Here is a 23,276-nt window from a genome sequence, read left to right as displayed (position 1 = left end):
GTAACCGTCTATAAATATCCTATTTAGACATTGAATTTTTCGAATAAAGTCATAACTATATAAGCTTTAAAATAATTATAAATTTTGGACTGATAGAGTACAAGTGTAATCTTTCACTAAAAAAACACCGATATTAATGTTATTTAAAAACGACGAACAAAGATTCTCCAAGTCAAGTAATAGGTAACTTTATTACAAAATCACAAATTAACTCAAACTAATCTAACATCATTTTATCATTTCTCATCTATCACATAACTCAATTCATTAATTCAAATAATAAAAACTCTGTATTTTAAATTATTATATATTAAAATCTTTTAAGTATTTAAAAAAAAAAATCTCCATCAACTTAAAAATCATTACTTTATTTATCTCGTAAGGTTATTTAACGTAAGGTTATTTAAGAAATCTCAATCTGAACAAGTCCCAAGATTTTGTTGTTGGAACCAAGTAACGATGAACAAATTTGTAAGTTTATTTAAGAAATCTCAATCTGAACAAGCCCCAAGATTTTGTTGTTGGAACCAAGTAACGATGAACAAATTTGTAAGTTTATTTAAGAAATCTCAATCTGAACAAGCCCCAAGATTTTGTTGTTGGAACCAATTAACGATGAACAAATTTGTAAGGTTATTTAAAAAATCTCAATCTGAACAAGCCCCAAGATTTTGTTGTTGGAACCAAACAAATATCTGAATATCTATGGTTTAATATGCAATAAAAATATGCATGATGTATAGACCATTAACAAGAATAAGAAGAAAATGTTGTTGTTGGCTGCAAAGAATGTTATTAAGCTTGCTGACCACAAACAACAACTAAGACCTAATGATGAGTGATATGGGCTCCAATCCAAATGAAAATCATCTATCCATGGTAGTATGTAATAGGCATGAAAATCACACCAAATATTGTTCTGTAAGTAACCACCCGTTGTTGAAGAGGAAAGAAAAACAGTATTAATTAATATGGGAAATATAAACTTATAATAGACCTGTCTGTCTGTCAAAAGAAACTGAAAGTTACCATGCATTTTATTATTGAAAACAAAATTTTATAATTTGAAGTTTCACTTTTAAAATTATTATTTCACTATATAATAATAATAATACATGGTTTGCTTCCAGAATAATAACTATTAAGATTATAACAATAATATACAAATACTTGAAAAAGCATATCACATGTAATTCCTACAATGCCGGCCAGCCAACCTTTCTTTGTCTGCCTATTATGGTTCACCTGCAGTTTTGACTTTTTCAGCTTTCTCTTCAATCAAAGGCGTTTTGATACACTTGTCACTTATCTCATCTGAATCCTCCATCGATTTATCTGTCTTGTGAACATAGATCCCTGTTCAAGTACAAGAGCATCCTATGAGTCTCAACAGAACAAACTAAGGCAGGACAAAATCCTCTAATTAGCTCTACTTCTTGGTCAAAACTGTTAAAAAATACTTAGCAAAAATTAAATGAATTTTCTAGTCTGAATATAATTGCTATTCATCATCATTGACATGTTTAAACTCCATATCATCAGAACTGAGAGACGAAGGACTGCTTATTGTCGCTACAGTTAAAGAAATAAAGAGTTAAGATAGTTTATTTTACCTAAGAATCATGTTGAGGCTGCCAGAAAAAGAACAGATGTTAAAATAAGAGCTGTGATCCTCTAGGTTTTATTATATCCTGCAGATTGATCCCCAAATAAACTTCATTATGTTTTTCAATCATGGGTAATGACAGATTGCAAATCATCAGCACACAAATTCATGCATTGAGTGGGGGAATGTTTCCATCTAATTAAGAGACAACAAAAATCTAATCTAGTGATTAAATATTCCTAATCAAGCTAGAAAAATCAAATTAAGAATAACAAGAAGACTGTTTGGTAAGTAAAGAACTTTTTTTGGAAAGTGTTGATATCGGACTACTTGTGACTGAAAACGGTTGATGGCTTGATGCTATATAAGCAGTTTTTTAGACAGACTGATTTGAGCCTATTTGGAAATTGCTATTTTTCACAATAACGATTCCATTGGAAAATTGTTAAAGTGAAACTGAGCTTTTTTTCCGGTTGGTAGAAGATTGTTTATTGGATCATTTTTTTAGATCGTGATCAAAGACTGTCATTTTGTTGTTTCATTTGGTATAAAAATCCTGATTTAGATTATTGTGATTTTTAAAAGACGTGACAAATGTAAATTTTTTTGTATCATGATCAAGATGAAAAATCATGATACCAACTAGGCTCCATGTAAAATAGACAATTTAAGGTGTCCAAATAGGCCTAAAGAAAAAGAAAAGTTATGAAACAAAGGTCTTAGATGCTATGAGATATGAAAATCAATTTCATGGACAAAAGTGCTTAAACGCCAGATAACAAACATATCTGAAGAATCTCAATAACTTGTGAGGAAGGCACAAATCTGGATATTTGAATTGCAACTATGGGCATAGCATATTAGACACATTAATATATCAAATTATTGTCTAACTAAGCATTACATCACTTTATAATGCAAGTTGTATCAACTAGGCTAAGGGCAAAACTTCTTTTGCCATAAACACACAAATTATTATTTGCATGTGAAAATGTATTATTTAAAAAATTGTCCAACTAATTTATTTTATTTTGGGAAAAGTGTTCAACTAAATTGGAGAGCAAGAAAGAATTATTTGGCGCAAACTAAAAGGGACAAAGAGATTATAATATGTTAGCATCTTTTAGGTTTAATTTTTATTTTCAGGAGTGGAATCAGATTAAGCAGAAAAAGAGATAGCAAAAAGATGCATCAGCAATTAATCCATCATGAAGAATAAAAAGGAGAATTAAGTTGGTCAACCCCCACTAGCCCGTATACAAGAAATGCAAATACAACCCAAGGTAAGCTTCTGAGAGGAAACCTACACAAAAAAACTCTGGTCGCCAAAACCAAAACAAAAAAACAGAGTAGACCACCCTGCAGAGAAGGCTTTTTCTTTTTCCAGAAAAATCTTTAACTATTAACCTCTCATTTAAGAATTTAAGCCTATAACCACTATACAAAGAAGTCTTGTATTTAACTGGCTTCTTGATAAGAATACCAGCAAAAACACAATATTGTCATCCAAAGCGACGTGCATATGACTAATGATAGTAATGGATTGATAAGTTCTTAACTAGAAGACAAGGAAATACCACAAAAGAAATGCATCAAGAAGAGTACAAGCAAACTGATCATACAGAGTCCTAAATTGTATGACATAGATCAATTCAAATGAGTGAATCTCAGCCCAAGGAAATTAAAATCATATCATTGTTTATCAAAAGAAATAAACAAAAAATAAATAATAATAATAATAATAATAATAATAATTACCTTAAAAGCATTGGAGATTGTGGAAGACATGAGATCAAGAACGTAACCTCCAGCTACAGTTCCAACCATCCCACAAACAACTGCAATCCCTCCAAAAACCATCTGAATCATTCTGCCAAAGAGAGAAGCAAGATAACCATTCATAATATTGCTTATAAGGGGAGCCTTGTGCATTCCTTTCTCATAGTACTAGCTAATAAAGCCAATTTTGATACAACTACACATCAAACATGTATCTGAATATATATGTTGCATCTAGAAATTCATTAACAAATTTTCAGATATATTTGATCTAGATGAAGCAAAAAGTGTTTTTAAAATGAATTCAATTTATGCTCCTCTTCTTCTTATATAGAGATGAAACTGAGTTAATTACAATGGTATGAGATGCTTCTTTTTAAGTATCAAATAAAGTTAAGAATAGTCACCATTTTCATCCCAAGATCCACCAAGGAATTTCCTGAACAGCAGCAGCACCAAGAAACAAGAAAAGTGCAAGAGTATCAAACCCTCCTCCAACCCCAACCGCCACACTAGGACCATGTAGATATTGGATATTGGTCCGAAGAAGAAGAAGAAACATCCAGCACATGACATTGATGCTTTCCTTATGACCATCGATAATCTTCATTCTTTAATTCAACTTGATCGAAAATTTTCGCACTGTGAGGGCAATTGGAAACAAAGGATATGATTAAATATTCATTTTCTCATTAGCGGTGGACATGAATTATCCTCAACCGCTTTAAATTTACTCACTTTGTCTTAAGTTACTAGCTTTCTAAGGAATATGAATTGTTGCCTAAGAACATAGGTTAAGACCAAACCAGCTTTTATATATCATTTAACTGTTTCACCTCTTTGATAATTTTGCCAAGCTTTCTAATTAGAGATTTTAGACACTTATGATTACAGGGTTTTTTTATTCAAGCTGGACATTTGAATGATGACAGCAGTCAGGATCAGTAGCATAAATCACAAACTAGAAATGTGACATATTAAAAACTCATCTAATCCTGGTTATGAAACGGAAACTCCATAGAAGGCTAGACTATATATATATATATATATATATATATGATAGATACAAATCTTTTGTGAACTCTCCTGTTATATTTCAAGACCCATTGAAGAATTCAACCGAGAGAGAAGAGGAATAAATGAAATTAGGATTAAGTTGTCCACATACAATTGCTATATATATATATAAATAATGCAAGAGAGAAATCCAACATGAGCATATGTATGTGTATAACAAATCAAACACAGGTATTACCAAACAGCTAAAGACAACAAACTGTGCACTTATAACTCTAAATACCCTCTTTGAAACAACACACAATTGACTGAACTGAACTGAACTGAACTATGTGTGACTAAACTTCAATATCAACAACCTTTCATCAACACATAGTTCTCAACATTTACTAGAAAAGTTAGCTGCTGATCAATCACACCAGGAACTTTTGTATGTCCACTGGAGGAAGAAGAAAAATTCAAAAACATTACATGTCCATGATCTAGTAAATGAACAGAAGATCCATGTCCACCCACAACATATAGAGGAGGAATATCAACAATGAACTTCTTTTTGTACTAGTAAATAGTAATGTAGGCGCATATATGAACATGGAAAAGCAATGCAACATATCATCAACAACAACAAAGCAGACAATAAAAACGAAGAATAGAAAGCAGCTTAAAGATGATTTCAACAACTAAATCAAATTCAATTTAGGCTTGATGAACCCAAACAAACAGCAATGAAACAAACAGGTGGTAGGAAACAACGCTTATCAAACATGCCCTGACAAGCAAAGATTTGATTTGTCAAAGGTTTATGAAGGAGACCCCCATCAAACAACAAGATTCCAAGGAACAACCCTAATACGATTTCAGAACAAACTCTTAACAACATACATATATATAAACAAAAGGTGCAGGAAGGAAGAAACCTGATGAATCAAATCTTTCTTGTCGCAAGGTTCCGGTTCCACTGCCGCCGCCAATCTTTCTCACCGCTGAAGATCGCAAATAGATTTCCGGTGTTTCCCGTCGCCGCAGCACGAGGAGGGAGGGAGGCAAAAAAAAATTTGGACCATTTCTCGATTTGTGCGTGTCATCCTTGCGCAGGGGCCATGCTAATCTTCTCTGTATCGTTCCAATTTTATCGGATGTCCCCGAAGGGACGAACTCTTCTCTTTCGTTCGAATATAAGAAGACTGTATTATTCTATGTGAAGAGCGATGTGGGATAAAGAAGCAGAATGGTAAATAATGGAGATAAATGTGGTAAAATATAAGGTCAAAGACACCTTGAAGAAGAAAAAATTGCCTGTTAAAACACCTAGATAAGACTCTAAACAATAATTTTGAAACCTCATTGTAAAGGGTTCTGGGGATTCTAGTCAAATTGAACATTTAGAAGAGGAAATCTCAAAGATGAGTGAATTGTTTTAGAAAGTTTGAATTTTTAAAGATTGGATTGGTACTTGAGCATTCATTCCTCTTAAGGTTTGAGTCATATTTGATCTATCGGTATCAGTATAAAAGACCCATAGTATATTATTTTCTAGAAGCCTCTTGGCCGTTTACAACATCTTATTTTTCTTCTTCCATAGCAGCTTCCATCATGTCTTGGCCTTGTGAAGTTGTAGCTAATCTTCAAATCAATTCAATCGAAATCATCAAGAACTTCTCCAACTCATCATACTACATATTAGAATCGAAATCTAGGCAAAGATCTTACATTAAACTGTTTTTCTCATTCTTAAAATTAAACTTCTTAAAACATTGACTCAACTTGATACAATTTTCATGAATTCATTTCTTTTTGACATTCAATCTCATTGATTTGGCATTTGCTAAGAAGAAAAAATCTCATTAATAACATTAAAAAATATATAAATTTCAAATTAATCGTATCATGTATAATGTATTATATATAAGTGCGTTTAATTAATCTCATGATCATAACATTAGAACTCACACAATGATATCAAATCAAATCAAATCAAACAACTCGCGTGTACATGTATAGTGATTTATTTATAATACAAGATCTAACACCTGATCTTATAAATAATAAATTACAAAATGGATAAATATGTAGAACAATAATGTAAAATCAAGAAAGAGATGATCATGTGGGGTGTGATGAATATATATAAATATATATATATGATGTATGTAAAAATCCAAATCTTCCATCTTTATCTCAATTCTTATGATCTCCAAAGCATAGTAACAGTTGACATCAAAGCAATCACTACCCACAAGAACTTTGAAGAAGTTGCTGCATAAACAGTTGGTACATTAAGAAAGTTAATAATTAATAAAAGTGAAGAATTAACTTATAAATAATTAATTACATAGAAAAATGTTAATAAACGGTTACACATACCTGGACTGGCGTTTTGATCATCATTAGGTGATGAAGATGAAGAAGTGGACTTTGAAACAATCCCAAGCTTTGCACAATCCGAACCAATAGCACCTTTGTTAAAAAGTATATATATAAATTAGGGTAAGATTTTCATATAAAATGTTAGTAAATAAGAATTAAAATGACAAAATTAACTTACAATCACTGTAACAAGGATAAACTGAGACATTTAGGAGATTAGAATAACCAGGATTGCACTGGCATGTATGAATATAAGTGCTGTTTTTCACACAAGTTCCTTCACCACAGTATGTCCAATAGCAAGCTATATATAAAAATATTAGAAATGAATTATATTTGTTGTAATCGAATAAATCAAATTGTTGGTTTTTAAGAAGGTTTCAAAGTTTACGATCAAAGGCAGAGATGTTGTATGGGAAGGCTGGTGCTGGTGGAGCTGCTGGCATGCAAGAGTAGTCGAGAGAGCCTACAAAAGATCAGAACTAATGTGAGAAAAAATAGGAAAAGTATGATCATATAAGAGATGAAAGGAAATATAATTACAGTTGGGAATGATGCAGGGGAGAAATTCGAGTTTATCTTCTTCATCGTCATCGTGAGAATGAGTTCTCTTCCAACCAGCATCGCATTCACACTTATAATTGAATGGAAAACTCAAATCAGCCTTGCAACTGCCTTTCCCACAATTCACTTCTTTACATATCTCATCTGTAAATATTATTTTGTAAGTTTAAGTGCCAAGTCCATGGTTTATGAATATTAAGTTGTAATATAATATATACCAAGCAAAGGACTGAGGGCAGGAGATATATGATTATCAGCTTTGGAAGCCATAGGCAGTAGTACTACTACAAGGAGAAGAGCTATTGCGATCATCGCCGGAGTATAACCGTTGCTTGAACCCATTGCAGATCGATCTGTCTTGGTGTGAGTAATTAAGAACAGATGATCATATATATATATATATAGGAGGACCATGAATTATGATTTGTGAATGGTTAATTATGTGAGCAAAAGTCATGTAAATTGACTAGCTATTTTCATTAAATTTATAACTTTTGTTTGAACATCATTTTCTTTCAACATAAGTACATAACCTTATTTTTCAAACAAAATAAAAAATTATTCCTTAAGCTTATCTAATTTCTTATAAATATCAATGTATGTGAAATAAAAAATAATAAAGAGTCAAAAACAAATGTACATAAATAGAAAAAAGAAGTTTAATTAGGAAAATGACCATTATAATTCGGTTTCTAAAACAAAAGCATTAACTATTATCTATATATGAAGAAAATAATAGTTGTGTTTCCCCCTAATACATTAATAAACACTTTTAAATATATATAACATAACTAATATATATAATATATATATTATAATAAATTTATCTCTATTTATTTATTTATTTATAATAATATTAATTATCAATATCTTATATAAAACATCTTATTATATAATTTTATCATAATTTTAATTTTTAATTTTAGAGAATATATTATAAATAATGTTCCGAAAATTTTCCAAAATCAAATAGAACGAAAATGATAATAAAAAATTTACCGAGCGAGACGAGACAGAGATAATAAATACAATTCTCACCCGATAAGTTCATTATTATCCCTTAACATACAACACAACAAAACTAAATAAATGGATCAATTGTGGTTTCTTGCTAAGTTTGAATTAATTATTTTGATTTTGATTTATTATTTAATTTTTAATTATAATTTATTCTCTGAAATAAACTAGCATATTCAAGTTTCCAAGGATTGCAAGATCCTTAATTGCTACATTTATTAAAACTAATAATGTTGATTTAATATGTTTAAATTAAAAGTAGAAGTAAAAATGGGTTTGGAGCATTAAGATATGGTTAATTTATTCAAACAATTTGATTTAATTGTCTAGAAGAAGGGCCCATATTCTCTATGACACAATCCAACATTGACTTATTATTTCATTTAATATATTTTTTTCTTTCCATTTGCTTATTTTAGCCTAAATTGACTTGCAAATATCAGATCATCATATTAGCCTTAATTTCACATGGCTATTTGTATTGAGAAGTCAGAGATACCAACTGCTATTAAATTAATTATATGAAATTGCCTTATAACTCCCGTAATTGAAAATAATAAAAAATATTAACTTTTCAAACAAGAAAATAATTAACCAAACACCATTCTTAGGTCAAAGAAAGGCCACATAAGGAGTACTTATGCATCATCTAGAATCTTAGCAACTACCAAAAGAAAAAAGCATCATCTAGAACTGGTTCACAAATTCTTTAATACTTATATAAATTAGAATATCACAATAGCAAAACTAAAATTACAATATATTACCTCAATCATTTTTATTTAAAAAAAATAGTCTTATTACGTTTTTTTTTTAAATATATTTTTTCAAAGAGAAAATGCGAACTTAAAATATTTTAAACAAATTTATGCCCTAATTAAACTTCACGCATAATTTTGAGCGTTAATTCAAATTTATGGGTTAAGGGATTGAAGAACAGCCATTCGAAAAACTTTGGGAGAGAGAGAAAGAGATGGCGGGAACGTGCATCTATCCACGGCCATGGCCTATCCTTCATCGCGATAGCAAAAGTGTAATTCACTCAATTTCAACCTTTCTTTTGGTGCAGTTTAAATCTATAGTACGTATTTGCAGGGAATCCATGGCGGTTTCCGATGTTGTTCCAGAAACAATGTAAGTAAGAGAGAAAAGGATCCTCCGACGCCTTTCCTACTGAGAATTGCAGTGAGCGGCGTCACAGAACTTCTCCGCATTATCTCTCCATCCGATAAGTAATTTTCCGAATCTATACGCATGTATTTTGAATTTGATGTTTAAAATTTTGGAGTAATGTCAGTATTTGATCGTATTAGTAGAAGCAGATGCTTCAAGTCTGTTGTATACTGAAGAGTTTCTTTCAAGAGAACTATAGATTCAATTTCTAATAAGTAATTCTAGGCTTGTACATTTTCTAATACAGTAGTGTTTTCAAATATCTGGCAGATTGAAGAAGGAAAATGCTATGACAGGAAATGAAGTTTCAGTTTCTAGCATTGATGATGTTGTTTTGATCCTAAAGTCAGATTATGCAAATGCTTATTTTGTCACTGGTATGTAAAGTTCTTCTCCAATTTTTTGTTTGTTTTGATGTCTACTTGCGATGAATGAGAAATTGGATACCATTGAAACTACGAATTCGAATTCTATACATCAATTGTGATTTGCAAACTAACACGGTGATTTCCATAACATTAGAAATCGACTCATAATTCATTATTTCGTATCGCAATGTATCACACTGTCATTCTATTTTAATTTTTGTATTATGAAGCATGTTTACCACATACTTCTACTGAATAATTTTGAAGAGCTAAGAATTCCTATGTACTGGCTTGTATGGTGACAGACTTTTATTTGGTTCAGGAAATTTCACTTCCACAATTTATGCAGAAGATTGTTTATTTGAGGATCCGACTATTAAATTTTATGGTAAGAGGAATCATATTGTATTCACTGGTGCATTCTTCTGTTCACAGTCATGATTCTCTAGATTAAAGCACATAGGAATTTATTCTATGGATTAAAGCACGACCCCTCGTAGTCATGATTCACACTTCAACTTAAGACGTTTTTAGTGAGAATTGAACACTAAGATTCTTTCAACTTGAGTTCAAGTATCTTAGTATTTACAAATAAGAATTGTAAATAAGAGGTTGAAGAGTGTCAAAAGTCATGAGATATGGTTAGGAAAGTTTGTACATACCTCTATGTAAATGTGTTGTATACATACCTTAAAATCAACCAATTCTCTTTTTATTGACAGGTCATATAGTTATACAGTCTTCAACTTTTGTTCTGGTTTGTTTCCATGTCAAGTGATGCATGGAAATCAGTATTATAACAATTGACTATTATCTATCTACATGTATGTCCATTCAGGTTCCGAACTTTACTCTCGCAACTTGAAATTGCTTGTTCCATTCTTTCAACATCCATCAATCGAGTTGAAAACAATCAACAAGGTAATTACACTTCAAGGAGAAAATTGCAGAAAATATTGTGGAATTGAAATGCTGACTAGGTTTGGAAACAAAATCAAGACCTAGAACCAGAAATTGGGTGATTGTTTCTCATCTAATTTGGTGGTTTGTTTCTCGATGCAGCTTAACAGCAGCTTGGGTGCGAATTCTGTATTGGCAAACTGGAAACTTAGGTATTGGTTTAGTTCGATAACAGTCTTGTTGTATGGAAACACTTGTTTACTTTTTTTATTTTCAATGTGTAGAACCTACCTCAAGCTTCCATGGAAACCTCTCATCTCCATTGATGGAAGTACAGTGTATGATTTGGATGAGGAACTTAAAGTAAGCTCCTATATCCTATCTAAAACATAATGGGTGGTGTTTTAATGAAAATAATCGTGTGTTTGTTTGATCACAGATTGTTCGTCATGCTGAGAGTTGGGAGATTTCTGCATTTGAAGCAATTTCCCAGATTTTTACCCCAAGTCCTGGTAAGTAACTAATCTAACTCATCCTGTGTAAGTAATTTTAACTTTAACACCAAATTGTTTTTTTTTTATAATAAGAACAAAACAAGGGATGGCCGATAAACTCAATATCTAAAATTCAAAAACACTTAAAAAACTGGAAATGGGGAAATAATGTAGCATAAAAATAATAAAAATAAAAAGAGAGAAAAGGACGTTACTACTAGTTGGGCAAGGCAGCATGTTGAACCGCCTTGAAAATCAAGCTATCTTTTTGAACAACGATGAGAACAGGCGAGGTGCTAATCCCTCGAGCCTTGGCTAGCATCAACTCCTTCATAACTGATCTGAACTTTTCCCTATCGATCTTCCCGGTTCGTTCCGCATCGAATCTCTCAAATATCAAATCGTAACCTCCCGCTATCTCTTCCCTTGACTGCAACTCTAATTCAGGAAACCCTAGCCGGCCGGATCTGTTCTCCAGTTCCGATCGGGATAGGAAACCGTCTCCGTTGGCGTCCAGCGACGCGAAATGCTCGTCTACGCATTTGTTGAAAGCATTCGTGTCTTCAACAAATTTCATTATTATCGAATCCTCCAAGCAAACAATGCTCATCTTCTTCTTTTAGCCAAAAAAAAACTGAAATGCAGGTCAGTTCTTCTTCTTACAGAGAATATGAGAAGGTTTCTCGTATGCTCTGCTATTATGAAGAGTGTTGCTGAGAACGTGTTATTACTTATTAGAGAGAGAGAATCGGGGGGCACGTTTTTCTGATCAACGTGGAAGATTGTCAGTCGTTGGATATCATCCGTCAACGATTCATTAATTACTTTTTACATTTTTTTTAACAAAAGCAAAATATTGCTAAATATTTTTTAACAAAAGTAATTAATTAATTAATTAATTATTATTTCATTGAAACTTGTTTAATATTGGGTTATTTAATTATTATTTTTATTATATTATATTATTATTTTAACAATTAAATTATTTAATATATTTAATAAAATATTAGTTATTTTATTTTTTATAACATTTTAAATATAAAAAATTATGATATATTATCTCAACTAATATATTTTATTTAAGTAACAATATTTTAAATTCATATATTTTCTAAAAGAATCAGAATAATTATTTTTTTTTATGTCTTTTGAATGGAAAAAAATCTAATTTATACTGTTATATTTTTTCTATTTAAAAAGACTTTAAATAGTGTTTTAATTTGACCAGAATATGTGATATTTATTTTCTTAAGCATAAATTTGCCACTTGAATTACCTTTTTAAAATATTCCTACTGCTGGATTGTAATAATATCTTTATTAATAGCGTATAAATTCTTTAGTCTAAAATAAAAAAATGTAAACTTCAACTTAAAGCCTTCAAAGCATTTTCTTACTCTATTTGAGGTTGTAATATTTTAATTTTAATTTTATAAAAATTCAACTTCATCTAATTATTTAATTTAGCCCAACATTAAACAAGCTCTATAACTGCAATCTTTTATATAAATAGATTATTGTAATTCATTCCAATTTATATATATTTACATTGTTATCACTTTTTGGGCAGATTGAGTTTTGTAAGATTTAAATATTATTACACTACTTAAACAAAAACTTATATCAATATTTAATATTTCAGATTACCGGATGGCCAGATTTGTAGTAATAAATTAAGTGTATAGAAAAATGTAACTAGTGTCAATTTGTGTGCGACTGTTTTGAGATTCTAGATCTAAGCCTTGTTTGATTCCTAAGAGTGTCCAAAGACATTCAAGCCTTCAATACTAACAGAAAATGAAACCAATATTGAAAAACTTTGAGCGTTTAAGCTCAACATTAATGGAGTATGGAATGTTTATTGAAATTTATTAGTATGCTGATCTAAAAACTATATTGTTTCAAACTCTAATATTCCCTTTTATAAAGTAAGAGGAGATAAGGAAAATATCTTCTTCTTCCTTTTCCTTTTCAGTATTAGAATCTCAATGTCCTGTTATAAACTGTACAACGAAAGTTGATAGTATTAAACAAGGGTATATATAAAGTTAAAAACATCAACACCAAACAAAATATCCATCAAATATGAGGCCTAAGAAGCCATATTCATGCTTTCAATTATAATGAAGCAAAGCTAGGTTAAGCATTGATGTCTGGAAAATAAAAGTAAAAATTTCTTTGTGATAGAAGTTCAATATCGATTAGGAACCCGAATAGAAAGAAGAAAACCATTTGCTAGAACTTTTTATCCCTAGAAACATAAACTTAAAATAAGAAACACAAGAAATGTAAACTTTGAATCAAGGTTAGAAACACAACTTAAAATAAGAATAAGAAGAAAACAAACAAACAAACATACAATACCAATACCCATCCATCAATCAATCATATCATCCTTTGCAGCTACCTAGCTTCTGTGGATTGAAATGTAAGCTTTTATGAATGTATATATGATGACACTTTTACATTTTATCCGAAAACAAGATCAAATTCTTCTTCTTATTATTATTATTCTCACCGCTAATAATAATAATAATAATAATAGTAAATAGGAGTTAAATAAACAACAGAATGATAGTTTAAACAGAATATAATATATATATATATAACTACACCATTGACCAATTGATGAAGTTTAGACTACTTACTAGTGATAACCCACCAAAGTTCGATCGATCGATCCTTCTTCCTTCCTTCCTTTCTTTATTTCTTTCAGCTTCCAGGTGATCTCAACTCCTCTAATGCAGACTTGATCTGATCCTGCACCAATTCTAGTCGTTTAGAGTACACTTCCAACTCCAATATCTGCTGCTTCCTCCATTTTTCCTCCATTACATCTCCACCACCGCCTGAGAAACTAGCCGAAGAAGGATTCCATAACCCAAAAGGCATCGAATTCATAGCAACGCCCAGGAATCCTCCCCTCGAACTACACGGCCCGTTCATGTTACCTTGAATCAAATCCTTGAATAAGGGCGAAAGGCAACTCCTTACTGTCTCCTCGATCATGTTTGGAAACGGGGGAGCTGTGTTTTTTTGAGTTGGATTTGGATTTGGATTTGGGTTTGAGGTTGGATTTGCAGTCGGAGGAGTTGTTAAGTGAGGGAAGTGGGGTTTCTCCTCGGTTTTCTCAACCCCTTTGGAGGTTCGTTTTCTTGATTTGGATGCTGCCGCCTTTCTCTCTGAATTAGCATCCAGACCGTTGTTGATGCGATCCACTGAATTAGCGTGAGGGTTAGGGTTATTAGGGTTTGTTTCATCATCCTCATATCCACCTCCTCCGATGGGGGTACCGTCGGCGCTCCAGATCCTGCGGCAGATCTCAAAAGTTGCATGCTCGTGCGGGGTCTTGAAAAGGTAGCTCTTTCCTGGACCGATCTTGCCGAGGATATTCCTGTACTTCTTCTTCAGACGTCGGAGCTTCTCGACCAGCTGACTCTTGTTGAAATCGAGCTGCAGCTTGCTCTTGATCAGATCGTAAAACGCCGATGTGTCTTGGTGGTGGGATGCCGAATTCCCACGCTGCTTGGTGTAATCGAGAAAGCCTTGTAAGATCTCGATCTCATCTTCGTCCGTCCATAGTCGCTGGAATAGGCGTCGAGACTCGTCAAAAACGGCGAGAGGCTTGGCTCCTTTCTCAATTCCGGTGGCGGAAACACCCTCGATCCGCAGTCGCTTTGGATCGGGAGTGAAATCGGTGGCTGGGAGGGCGATCGTGACTGCCTGAGCAACGGAAACAGCCGGATCGCCTGCTACGGCGACGGTGACTTTGGAGGAGGAGGAGGAAGGAAGGACAATGGATTCTCCGCCGGTGGCGAGATTGGAAGAAGAGGTGTCGTCATCTTCGTCGTCGTCCTCGTCGTCATCGTCTATATCTTCCGTGCGTTTGGGAGGATGTTCGAGATCTTCCTCTTCGGTATCATCGTCGTCGTCTTCGTCGAGATCCGGAAATGCTGCGTAAGTGGGATGATTCTCTTCGGAGGCCATAGGAGCAGGAGAGAGAACGAGATAGAGAGAGAGAGATCCGCAGAGGAGGAGGAGGAGGAAGGAGTATCAGGGTTAGGTTTGGCTGAGTCGTAGGGTTAGGTTTTAGGAGCCACTTAGAGACTATTGGGTTCGTTCACGAGACTCTTACTTCTCCCTATTCCGTACGACTTCGATGATGCTCAGTCAGCCTAACTCTTCTAGTCAACCACCATTAACCGGGTCGGGTTTTCATTTTACTTTTACAATAAATGCCCATTCGACAAATCTAAAAGGATATTTTTTTTATCTTAAAACATAATCCATATATAACAAATACCAAATAACACGATTATATTTCTTCTAAAAAAAAATCTTATGGATAATATGTATATTAAATTGTTTGTATTAGGGTAAATCGGTTTTGTTTGTGTTATGAAAAATTGAATCACAGTTCACCTACTTTTAAAGTTGAAGGTAACTAGTATATGAAGTTTTTTTTTTTTTTTAAGTATTAATGAGATTCACTACCCCAAATATATGTTAAGAAATTTGAATTAATGTATTTCGTGAACATTAATGATCATAATCGTATAATTCATAATGGATTATCATGAAATTGATTGAAATTTGTTTCGAATAGTGGATTCATGAGTTATTCTTCTCGAAGATATATGAGTTCAATCGCATATTGGGTAACGTGATTTTTTTTCATATAATGTTTCTTCGTCGTGTTTAAACGATATTTATTATTTTTAATATACATTAACTATTTAAAAAAATATTTGGCTAGAGATCGTTATAGAAATTTAATTTGGTTGCTATGACATCAAATTTTAACTCGGTTGAATTCGAGGTTTTTTTTTTACTAAAATCGGTTGAATTTAATTAGGTATGTATTAAATTCTTTGGAAAATAAATCATAATTAAAGATAAAAGTGAGAACTCATAACAATAATATCTCTAGATAAAAAGGAATCTGGTTAATCTGATCATTCAGATATTTTTCATCCATTATTTGGATATGGAACATCAAGAATCATATTCTTCCAAACTTAATGGGTATATAAAAGAACTTCTAACATCTTTTATTATTCTATTATGCTTTTTACTTTTATGAGAAACTTGTCAGATAGATAGGGTTCGATTTTCAGATATTATAATATTTTTGTTAATCATGCAAAAAAATAGGGAATAAATCAAGGGTGCTTATTCTTTAAAATTAAAAATATAGTATTATTTTTCTATAAATCAATTTTTCAAAAGAAAATAGTGGTAGATAGATATGTCTATCAAATATAACTATTTTTCTCCGTTTTGTTATTCAATATGACTTTATTATTTTTTTTAAATAAGGTTATTATGACCTCCAATTAAATCAGCACATTCATAATGAAAAATAAATTTGCGGCGGTTCAATTTTATATGTAAGATTATTTTCATGTATGCAGTATGTTACTCTGATAATTAATATTGATATTCTAGTTCCAAATTACAAACTTTTCAAAAATAGTAAGTTTTCAAATTTCAATATGTTGTAAATCTTCAAATAAAATCTAATTCACTGATAGTCAAACAAATTCAAAATTGACTACATTGATTATCACTGTCCTAATTCCTAAATGGCTATGATATAATTGATATTAAAATTGGCCTCTTAAATAAACTAAAGAGATAAAGATGATTTCTTCTATGTGAGTTCTTTTCATCAACAGCATAATAATTAATTGAGAATCTTTATATTTCTTCAAAGTGATAAGATCCATATCTCTACCTCCTATATATATACCCAACTCAAGTTCTTCTAACTACTCATCCCAACAAAACAAGCAAATACATTTCCCTCATATTAATTCCATTTCTAATTCTTTTATCATGGCGGGTTATGGCTCAAGAACGGGTTCAAGCTATTATAGAACAACTCGTCTTATCGAACATGTCACAGTTGTTCACAGCACTGTCAACTCTTCAATTAACTGTCAATACATGTATTACACTCCTCCGGCGATCGTAGCTTATAATGATTTTGAGTCAAGTGGTTACAAAGATTTTATAGATAAATTTGTTAAAAAATCAGTTCGTCCAACAAACGAGCATAACTTGAGTATTCAAACAAGCGAGTACCGACACTATCCAAATTGCGGTAGGGTGATGGAAGAAATGGTTAAGTCGGACGAAGGTGAATCATATAAGTAAATTCACTATTAACCACAAGGAGGCTGCAACAAAATATGGAGGCAAGATTATGTGAGCTATTTTGTTTATCTTTCAAGTGAGTCTTATTTAAAGATAGTTATGGATAGGCATGTTGTGTGTTTTAATATGATATATAGTGTTTTTTTTCTTTCTATGTAACTCTCAAACCAAATATGCCTAAATCTGTTATGTATGAGTATATATTCAATAATGAAAGTTTGGCATAAGTTTGTCAATAATTTGGTGTAAACTTAGACAAATACGTGTACAATTTTATTGCTTGTGTGGAGAGAAATTTCAACATATTTTTTAAGGTCTTCAAATAAATGTTCTAAGGCTCCTAAAAAAAATGAATGATCATTGTACACCTATTTGCTTAGTCTAAATAGGAGATGGGTAGATTAAGACTCAGATTAAATTATTTACTTTTGTAATGTTTTAAATTTGATTTTTATTAAAATTACTGCATTAAAAAGGAAGTTCGCCACTTTTATTTATTTAAGTTTTAGTCCTTCGTAAATGGATTTTCGCGAAATAATTAGAACACTTAAAATATAAATAAATTTTGCAATAATTTGGTTCAAATATTCTTTTGAATGTTGAGAGTTCGCGTTGAGTGTACTAACTTACTTTTATAAAAATATTCATATTCTAAATGTTTAGAATATTTATCTTTCTTTTGGAATAATATATGATTTAGATTGTGGAATCTTTTTAAAATATTAGCATTAAATTATAATGGATTAGATTTATAATTTGGAATACATGAATTTGAATGCAAATTAAATTTAAAAAAATCGTCTTATATAAATTAATATTAATATTTAAAAAAGTATATTTAAATATTTCAAAATAAATTTATATTTTTTTTTGTTTTTCAAATCCAGATGTAGCTACAAAATAAAAATAATTTTCAGGGACTTATTTATATAAAATAATACTAACAACTTTTTAAAAAGAATTCAAATCGACCCATAAACAACTGAACAAACACTTGTAGGTTTGCTTAGGCTTCATAGAGAAGCCATCGATTCATCCTAGAAGTGACGTGAAGCAGCAATCATTTAGCTTAATTTTCTACTTTTTTTCCGTCAGGCTCCTTGGAGAGAAGGATTCACGGCCTAAAATCGAAGCAGACGGTAAGAAGGTGAGTCATAATTAAACCCTTCTCTGCCTGTTTCAACTCTTAACTTATCGTAGCATGAATCAGCGATTGGATGGCCTAGATTAATGGGTTTTCAGTAAAATCCATATCTCTTAGTTGACCATTATTGATTTCGATTTGAGTGGATGCAGTGGAGGTTAAGTTAATGAAGCATTTGATTTGTCGGTGTGCTTTGTTTCTTTTAAGATTCCAGGATGCTTTCTAATGTTGGTGACATCCTTGGATTTGATTGTCATGATGAATTTCTAAGTTTTCATTGTTTGTTTTACTGGAATTGAGGACATGAGTAAGAAGCCACCCAAATATTTGGTTTGTTTATGCATTCAAACTAAGTCCTGATACTATTTTTTATAAACGATTTCGACATCTTCCTTGTTTAACTTTATTTGTTTGGTAAATTTGCTTTATATTGGATGTAAAAAGTAAGGCTTATACTGTAGAGCTGTGTCTCTTGATTGTTTGATTCTTTTTGTTTCTGAAAGATAATATTAGTTAACTAAATTTATTACAGTCATGTATAAAAACCAATTGCAAGAATTGGCTCAAAGAAGCTGCTTCAACTTGCCTTCGTATTCATGTATCCGTGAAGGTCCTGATCATGCCCCAAGATTTAAGGCTGCTGTCAATTTTAAAGGGGAAACTTTTGAAAGCCCTTCATTTTATCCAACTTTGAGACAAGCTGAGCATGCTGCAGCCGAGATTGCTCTGAATACACTTGCAAATAAGGGTCCTTCTAAAGCATTGGCTGCAAAGATCTTGGTAAATGTTTGATTGACTATCCTATTCCTTCTCCCTCTGTCATTGATTTTTGTCATGAATTTGAATTGATTCACATTTTACCATTCAGATGCAATTTTTGCATTGTTGTCAAATTAATTTTCATTATTAACCTCTTAGGATATTTAAGTTATTAGCAACGAAGTCAGTTAAAGAGAATTCTAAGAAAGCACTGTAAAGAATATTGTTCCCACAATGTTAAACTTGGGTTTCCTGACAAAGGCAGATCAAGTGATCCCGAAATCCTTCTGGACTAATCCAATTTCCGGCCCTTAATAGAAGCTGACTTAATAATAATCCTCTACATGATATTCTTTGAGCTCCCTACCCGTACTGCATTTTTCCTGTCAATTTCATCTGTTGGCCCATGGGTCTATGGTTATTTTATCACGGTTTGAATCTTTTACATAAATTTACATTCATATGGTTTTTTCTTGATAGTTTTTGTCCGTGCATAAAATTTCTCTGGATCTTTGTAGGCTTCTGCTGAATTTATGATCCCACGTTTACAAGTTGACAAATGGGATTGTTTAAAGCCTTAATGTAATCAATTTGTGTGTATATCTCTTACTCATATTTAACTAACCTATTCGGCAGCCAGTTTACACTTCCATTCATAGATATGTCAAGATATTTTACAATAGTTGATTCACAAATACTGATTAAAGCTCTCACATATTCCAACATTTGAACTCAATAGTAGCAGCAGCAAATTCTATTACTATTGGGTGCTGTTTAAAATACTTCAGTTCATTTGCTGTACAGGATGAAACTGGGGTGTACAAAAATTTGCTTCAAGAGACTGCCCATCGAGCTGGATTAAACCTTCCTGTCTACACTACTGTTAGATCTGGACTCGGCCATGCAACAGTTTTCTCTTGTACCATTGAAATTGCAGGAATGAGCTTTTCAGGTGAGCCTGCTAAGACCAAGAAACAAGCTCAGAAGAATTCAGCACTGGTTGCTTGGTCTTCCCTAAAACAATGTAAGCATCAAAGAATCCTTATTCCAATTTATTCAATCTTAAATGCACATGCGACTCCTTAGCGATTTTGAAAAGAAAATGAGCAATTTTCAATTTAAGTCCTCCTTGCAATCTATTTCGTGAAGGAAATTTTATAATTTAGCAATGACTAAAATTTTGGCAAATATAAGCTTAACTAGTCAATGAAAATCAATGAAAATAGACATGTATGAATGTAGATATTGTTGAATTGAGTCATTGGTGTGCTTGTGTGAAGTGAACAGAAACTAGGGACTAGTTTGATGGTCCCATCATCAATCACTTCCTCTATCAAATCATCAATCAAACATTTTAAAACATTAAATACTAAGGATATTTGGTCATTTGACCCAAATAAACAATCTTTTTTCTTAAACCGCAGATCAAACAAGCTCTAGAACTCAGGCACATAAGCACACCAATGACTCAATTCAAAACGCAAATACAAATACTTGAACAAGAAATTAACATGAGGTGGGAAAATTAGTTATAAAGAGATTAAACTGGATGCCACTTCCATTTATTGTTCTCTGTTTATGAGAAAGAGATTTGATTTACATGTGAAAATTTTATGAATGTATTTACGCAAATACAAACAGCAAGAGGTTTAGGGCATTAATAGTTTTGAAATTTTATTCTTTTGTTGTGTTGAAATGATTTAGCATTGCCTTTAGTTGATTTTAATGGAGCTTGGCTTATAGGAATAAAAAAAGAAAAAATATTGTGTGCTCATTTCATGCTTGCTTCCACAGTGGCTCAACAAAGATCTACTACTTCTTCATCTTCTTGCCCTTCATCGGATTCCAATAGTAGTGAGGAACAAGACAAAACAGTAATTGCTCGCCTTCTACTGAGTTTACAGCCAACAGACTTGAACCGGTCAAAACAACATGAGGATCGTGAAGGCAAACTCCTTAGATCTCTTCCTGTCCGTAAAGATCCTCCCATCACACAAAAACCGAGCTCATCCCCTGCCCGTTATCAAAACTGGGCTTACTCAAACCCCTCACAAGAAACGCTCTTGATGTATCAACTTTGGCAGCAAGCACATTTCCCACGTCAAATGTTGGCGTACTCAATTCCACCCACATCACCACCTCCCCATGTTCTTCATCAACAAATGCACCCTCTTTTCCATCCTCAAATGCCAAATGCTAATAATCTGAACCTGCCTGGAATCTCTGTTTCTTCTTTGATCCCTTCAATTTATCCAACAAGAAATGTTATCCATAATCCTACGACCCTCCAAGAGATGGAGGATAGAAAAGGAGAAGAATCGCCATCTTCAGGATTGTCTCCAATTATTGATGCGGGGAAGTGTCAATTGAGTTCATTTATATCTGGTAGAGGAAGTGGACCAATAGGAATGCATTCTACTTTTATGGCTCCTCCGGTCCAAGTTAGATCGATAATACCTGTATGTTCCCCACTGCCACTTACAAGACCGAGCCAGAGCCAGGATGGACAATCATCTAGGCAAGAGAATGATGATTATCAAGCCGCTACTGTTGAACTCAGCAAGATTCATATATAAGTTATCTTGTTTCTTTTCAAATGTGGTTTTACCCTATATGACAGTTTTCCTGGTCTAGATGACTGCATAAAGAAATGTGTACTTAGTAGTAGTTCCTTATTAATGTCTATATATTGCAAGTAGTACAGGAAACAATATATGTGTATTATTGGGAAATGGTAGTCACCCAAACTATGAAAACCAAGATATATAATTATTTTATTTTCATTCTTTTTTAGACTGTAATACTTGATTATGAACTTAAATTACTATTATATTTAGGGCTGGGTAAAAATCGGAAAATCGATAACCCAACCAAACCGATAGCTTACCGGTTTCATTTTATCGGATTTATTGGTTAATTGGTTTGATTTTCAGTTGAATTATTTTCTAGCGGTTTAACCTATAATAATTTAATTATATATATTTATATTAGTTATTTTTATAAATATTAGATATATTATAAATAATATTTAATAATATATATATATATATATTAATTTTTCTTTTTCTTTCAAAATAATTTATATAAAATTGTTTTAAATAAAAATCAATTTATATGACTATTAGTTTAAAAATGGATATTTTAAAATATATTATATTGTTAGAATAATATAATATATTATAAAATATTTTTAAATATATCTATGAAATATTATTATAATATATTATATTATAACAATAATATAATATATTATAATATAGATAAAAAAATTAAGAATAATATAAAAATACGGAGCAAACAAGAATTTTGAAAAAAAAATATTTAACAAGTTTAATTAAAAAAATTGAATTATCGGTTCACTATTAAACCGGTTAACCAACCGGTACGGACCGAAATCAATGGTTCCAAAATCGGTAAAATCGATACCAATATGGGTCGGTTAACCAGTTTGTAAAATAAGAGGTAAAATCGAATTTAATCCGAACGTTTAGCCGTTAGAAAAATATAGTTGAAAGGTATAACTTTTAACATGAATCATTGCTATTTAAAATGAATAATAAAGTCTTTTTGTCGTATCTATTTTCAAACTATCAAAATGTAAAATACAATATGGGAATTTAAATCCTTTCCTTTTAATCATTTGTGTTATTTTTCACCAAATAACTTATGATTCTTTCGATATTTTGTCTTAAGAGTTTCAAACGACGTTAATTTATTATTTGCGTATATTTATAAATAAAAGATTAATGTCATTAATTTAACTAGCGAATTTTAGAAAATCGATAGTCAAACTCTCAATTCTCTGAAATTCGATAATAAAATTATTGACATATATCTTTTATATATAAAAGATACGTGAAATTAAAGCAAAACTTCATTTTTATATATCTTTGGTTAAATAGTCTCAAATTATAGAGTTTTAAAGAAGAT

At 31.7% G+C, this 23,276-nt stretch overlaps 5 protein-coding genes, 1 long non-coding RNA gene and 1 other non-coding gene across 9 annotated transcripts; 2 read left to right on the top strand and 5 right to left on the bottom strand.

Annotated features, from left to right (window-relative positions):
* Positions 1–952: 952 nt before the first annotated feature.
* LOC124923961 lies at positions 953–5,615 on the bottom strand. 2 transcript variants are annotated; one of them, XR_007098284.1, is made up of 5 exons: positions 5,320–5,615; positions 3,793–4,027; positions 3,365–3,476; positions 1,614–1,691; positions 953–1,356 (listed from the first exon to the last, which is right to left on the bottom strand). It is a non-coding gene; the product is annotated as an uncharacterized LOC124923961 (long non-coding RNA). The 2 variants fall into 2 exon arrangements; XR_007098283.1 differs by having other exon boundaries at positions 3,793–5,615.
* LOC124928319 lies at positions 5,452–5,554 on the bottom strand. The gene has a single exon (XR_007098525.1). It is a non-coding gene; the product is annotated as a U6 spliceosomal RNA (small nuclear RNA).
* A 773-nt stretch (positions 5,616–6,388) lies between the features above and the next one.
* LOC124927943 lies at positions 6,389–7,685 on the bottom strand. The gene is made up of 6 exons (XM_047468456.1): positions 7,552–7,685; positions 7,313–7,477; positions 7,161–7,235; positions 6,948–7,073; positions 6,767–6,859; positions 6,389–6,658 (listed from the first exon to the last, which is right to left on the bottom strand). Exons 1-6 carry the CDS (start codon positions 7,673–7,675, stop codon positions 6,588–6,590), a joined length of 654 nt encoding a protein of 217 aa, XP_047324412.1. The 5' UTR covers positions 7,676–7,685; the 3' UTR covers positions 6,389–6,587.
* Positions 7,686–9,323: 1,638 nt separating this feature from the next.
* LOC124925085 lies at positions 9,324–11,369 on the top strand. The gene is made up of 8 exons (XM_047465058.1): positions 9,324–9,383; positions 9,446–9,582; positions 9,794–9,900; positions 10,214–10,279; positions 10,730–10,812; positions 10,954–11,003; positions 11,076–11,154; positions 11,231–11,369. The coding sequence occupies exons 1-8, from the start codon at positions 9,324–9,326 to the stop codon at positions 11,309–11,311; spliced, it is 663 nt and encodes a 220-aa protein (XP_047321014.1). The 3' UTR covers positions 11,312–11,369.
* Positions 11,325–11,972, bottom strand: LOC124926785. The gene has a single exon (XM_047467082.1). It carries the CDS (start codon positions 11,893–11,895, stop codon positions 11,503–11,505), a length of 393 nt encoding a protein of 130 aa, XP_047323038.1. The 5' UTR covers positions 11,896–11,972; the 3' UTR covers positions 11,325–11,502.
* Positions 11,973–13,547: 1,575 nt separating this feature from the next.
* LOC124925328 (probable transcription factor At3g04930) lies at positions 13,548–15,465 on the bottom strand. The gene has a single exon (XM_047465298.1). The coding sequence runs from the start codon at positions 15,269–15,271 to the stop codon at positions 13,997–13,999; it is 1,275 nt and encodes a 424-aa protein (XP_047321254.1). The 5' UTR covers positions 15,272–15,465; the 3' UTR covers positions 13,548–13,996.
* A 2,990-nt stretch (positions 15,466–18,455) lies between these two features.
* Positions 18,456–22,132, top strand: LOC124925580 (double-stranded RNA-binding protein 3-like). Of its 2 annotated transcripts, none has more exons than XM_047465622.1 (4): positions 18,456–18,590; positions 19,120–19,367; positions 20,151–20,370; positions 21,141–22,132. In XM_047465622.1, the coding sequence occupies exons 2-4, from the start codon at positions 19,122–19,124 to the stop codon at positions 21,920–21,922; spliced, it is 1,248 nt and encodes a 415-aa protein (XP_047321578.1). In that variant the 5' UTR covers positions 18,456–18,590; positions 19,120–19,121; the 3' UTR covers positions 21,923–22,132. The 2 variants fall into 2 exon arrangements, with proteins under 2 accessions (XP_047321578.1, XP_047321579.1); XM_047465623.1 differs by having other exon boundaries at positions 18,467–18,582.
* The last annotated feature ends 1,144 nt before the right edge of the window (positions 22,133–23,276 follow it).

Source organism: Impatiens glandulifera, chromosome 2, assembly GCF_907164915.1.
Source record: "Impatiens glandulifera chromosome 2, dImpGla2.1, whole genome shotgun sequence".
NCBI lineage: Eukaryota > Viridiplantae > Streptophyta > Magnoliopsida > Ericales > Balsaminaceae > Impatiens > Impatiens glandulifera.
The sequence above is the reverse complement of the archived record's forward strand: the minus strand, read 5'-3'. Positions and strand labels throughout refer to the sequence as shown.

Bases quoted from the DNA above. Each gene is read 5' to 3' on its own strand.
- LOC124925580 (XM_047465622.1), top strand. From the start codon at position 19,122: ATGTATAAAAACCAATTGCAAGAATTGGCTCAAAGAAGCTGCTTCAAC. The intron at 19,368-20,150 runs GTAAATGTTTGA...TTTGCTGTACAG, and splicing joins CATTGGCTGCAAAGATCTTG to GATGAAACTGGGGTGTACAA. The intron at 20,371-21,140 runs GTAAGCATCAAA...TTGCTTCCACAG, and splicing joins TTGGTCTTCCCTAAAACAAT to TGGCTCAACAAAGATCTACT.
- LOC124925328 (XM_047465298.1), bottom strand. From the start codon at position 15,271: ATGGCCTCCGAAGAGAATCATCCCACTTACGCAGCATTTCCGGATCTC.
- LOC124925085 (XM_047465058.1), top strand. From the start codon at position 9,324: ATGGCGGGAACGTGCATCTATCCACGGCCATGGCCTATCCTTCATCGC. The intron at 9,384-9,445 runs GTAATTCACTCA...ACGTATTTGCAG, and splicing joins TTCATCGCGATAGCAAAAGT to GGAATCCATGGCGGTTTCCG. The intron at 9,583-9,793 runs GTAATTTTCCGA...AATATCTGGCAG, and splicing joins ATTATCTCTCCATCCGATAA to ATTGAAGAAGGAAAATGCTA.
- LOC124926785 (XM_047467082.1), bottom strand. From the start codon at position 11,895: ATGAGCATTGTTTGCTTGGAGGATTCGATAATAATGAAATTTGTTGAA.
- LOC124927943 (XM_047468456.1), bottom strand. From the start codon at position 7,675: ATGGGTTCAAGCAACGGTTATACTCCGGCGATGATCGCAATAGCTCTT. The intron at 7,236-7,312 runs GTAATTATATTT...GATCTTTTGTAG, and splicing joins CCCCTGCATCATTCCCAACT to GCTCTCTCGACTACTCTTGC. The intron at 6,659-6,766 runs GTATGTGTAACC...CTGTTTATGCAG, and splicing joins TGATCAAAACGCCAGTCCAG to CAACTTCTTCAAAGTTCTTG.